Source organism: Coturnix japonica, unplaced genomic scaffold (genome assembly GCF_001577835.2).
Source record: "Coturnix japonica isolate 7356 unplaced genomic scaffold, Coturnix japonica 2.1 chrUnrandom722, whole genome shotgun sequence".
Lineage (NCBI taxonomy): Eukaryota > Metazoa > Chordata > Aves > Galliformes > Phasianidae > Coturnix > Coturnix japonica.
In genome coordinates, this window is record NW_015440085.1 from 20,393 (window position 1) to 23,175 (window position 2,783).

The following is a 2,783-nucleotide window of genomic DNA, read 5'->3' on the forward strand; positions in this document are numbered from 1 at the left end:
GATATGGGGTCCCTATGGGGTCTATGGGGAGATATGGGGGGATATGGGGTGATACAGGGTCTCTATGGGGTTCTATGGGGTCCCTATAGGGTCTATGGGGTCTCTATAGGGTCCCTATGGGGTCCCTATGGGGTCTATGGGGTGATATGGGGCTCTATGGGGTTATATGGGGTCTCTATGGGGTGTTATGGGGCTCTATGGGGTCTCTATGGGGTGATATGGGGCTCTATGGGGTTATATGGGGTATATGGGGTGATATGGGGTCTCTATGGGGTGATATGGGGTCCCTATGGGGTTATATGGGGAGATATGTGGGGATATGGGGTCCATATAGGGTCTATGGGGCTCTATGGGGTCTCTATGGGGTCTCTATGGGGGGATATGGGGTGATATGGGGTCCATATGGGGACTATGGGGTGATATGGGTCTATATGGGGTCCCTATGGGGTCTATGGGGAGATAGGGGGGGATATGGGGTCCATATAGAGTCTATGGGGTGATATGGGGTCTCTATGGGGTTCCTATGGGGTCTATGGGGTCTCTATAGGGTCCCTATGGGGTCCCTATGAGGTCTATGGGGTGATATGGGGCTCTATCGGGTTATATGGGGTCTCTATGGGGTCTCTATGGGGTCTCTATGGGGTCTATGGGTCTCTATGGGGCTCTATGTGTCTCTATGGGTCTCTATGGGTCTCTATGGGGTCTATGGGTCTCTATGGGGTCTATGGGTCTCTATGGGTCTCTATGGGGCTCTATGGGGTCCCTATGGGGTCTATGGGTGCCTCTCCCAAACCCGGAAGTACCTCTCCCACACCCGGAAGTACCATTCCCACACCCGGAAGTACCTCTCCCACACCCGGAAGTGCTTCCCCACACCCCGGAAGTCCTCCCGCCGCCATCTTACCTCCTTCATCCCTCCCTTTACCGCATCCCTGTGCGTATCCTTGACCATGAGCATCCCCCCGATGTCGTATCGATGCGTGTCGGCTCCTCCCACTTTCAGGCCGTATTTCTCCACCAATCTAAAACCCGGCGTCGTTTTCCTGGTCCCAGCGATCACCCCCGGCCATTTTAAAGCCTTCCCGACCTCCACCGCCATCATGGCGGCCGTCGCCGTCCCGCTGCACCGACTCAATACATCCAATAGGGTCCGTTCCCCTTGTAAAATATGGGCTGCTGGCCCTTTAAGAAGCGCCACTTCCGCGTTCGGCGTCACGTGACTCCCCTCCGGCAGCCGCCATTGGGCGGAGCAACCCAGCTCGTCCAAGATGGCGTCGACGAATGGGAGGCCGGCTAACAGGCCACGTGACTTGCAGACGATCCGGGCGCTGATTGGCTGCAGGCCGACCAACATGGCGGCCGGGTCCAATCCCGGGCAGTCTTCGTGCAGCCAATGGCGAGCCAGGCTGCGGAGCTGGGGGACCGGAAGTAGAGCGCGGAGCGTTTCCGGTGTGGCGGCCATGTTGGGTGTGGCGGCCGCCATATTGGGGGCGGCCATGTTGGTTGGGGTGGCCATGAAGGTGGAGGGAGCGGCCATGTTGGTTGTGGCGGCCATCTTGTTTGTGGCAGACGCCATGTTGGGGGTGTGAGCGACCATATTGGATGTGGCGGCCATGTTGGTTGTGGCGGCGGCCATCTTGGCGGCGGCCATTTTGGATGCGGTAGCCGCCATGTTGTTTGTGGCAGCCATGTTGGTTGGGGCAGCCGCCGTCTTGGAACTGGCCGCCATGTTGGTTGTGGCGGCGGCCATATTGGGTGTGGCCATGTTGGTTGTGGCGGCGGCCATGTTGCTGGCGGCCATCTTGGTGGGGTCTGTCACGTCGCTGGCGGCCATCTTGGTGGGGTCAGCCATGTTGGAGGTGCTGCTCATGATGACGTCATTGGTCACATGGGTGCCACTGGGGGTCTCCTGACCCCAATCCAGCCCCATAGATCTGGGGGTCCTGACCCCAATCCTGCCCCATAGATCTGGGGGTCCCCATCCAGCCCCATAGATCTGGGGGTCCCCATCAAACCCCATAGATCTGGGGGTCCCAGCCCCATAGATCTGGGGGTCCTGACCCCAATCCTGCCCCATAGATCTGGGGGTCCTGCCCCATAGATCTGGGGGTCCCGACCCCAATCCAGCCCCATAGATCTGGGTCTCCTCACCTCAATCCAGCCCCATAGATCTGGGGGTCCCAGCCCCATAGATTTGGGGGTCCTGACCCCAATCCAGCCCCATAGATCTGGGGGTCCCCATCAAACCCCATAGATCTGGGGGTCCCAGCCCCATAGATCTGGGGGGCCCGACCCCCATCAAACCCCATAGATCTGGGGGTCCCAGCCCCATAGATCTGGGTCTCCTCACCCCATTCCAGCCCCATAGATCTGGGGGTCCTGACCCCAATCCAGCCCCATAGATCTGGGGGTCCCCATCAAACCCGATAGATCTGGGGGTCCCAGCCCCATAGATCTGGGTCTCCTCACCTCAATCCAGCCCCATAGATCTGAGGATCCAGATTCGAATCCCACCCCATAGATCCGTGGCCCCACATCAGCCCCATATCAGCCCCATAGATCTGCCCTTTGTCCCCCCCCTCCCCCCTTCCCAAATCTATGGGGTCCAAAGTCCAACCCAAAACCTCCACGTCCTCATCCCAGCCCCACACTTATGGGGCTGACCCACAGCTATGGGGCAGAACCCCAATCTATGGGGCAGAACCTCAATCTATGGGGCAGAACCCCAATCTATGGGGCAGAACTCAATCTATGGGGCAGAACCCCAATCTATGGGGCAGAAC

At 58.9% G+C, this 2,783-nt stretch overlaps 1 protein-coding gene across 3 annotated transcripts in view; it reads right to left on the reverse strand.

Annotated features, from left to right (window-relative positions):
- The window catches only part of QPRT (quinolinate phosphoribosyltransferase), a 17,049-nt gene that overhangs the window by 9,089 nt on the left and 5,177 nt on the right, over positions 1-2,783 (reverse strand). For 2 of the 3 annotated variants that reach the window (XM_032441898.1, XM_032441899.1), the window contains exon 1: positions 905-2,100. In XM_032441898.1, the coding sequence (XP_032297789.1) occupies positions 905-2,077 (1,173 nt within the window). In that variant the 5' untranslated portion in view covers positions 2,078-2,100. Of the gene's footprint in view, positions 1-904; positions 2,101-2,783 lie in introns of those variants that run through there. The other variant, XM_015851154.2, reaches the window with a different exon arrangement.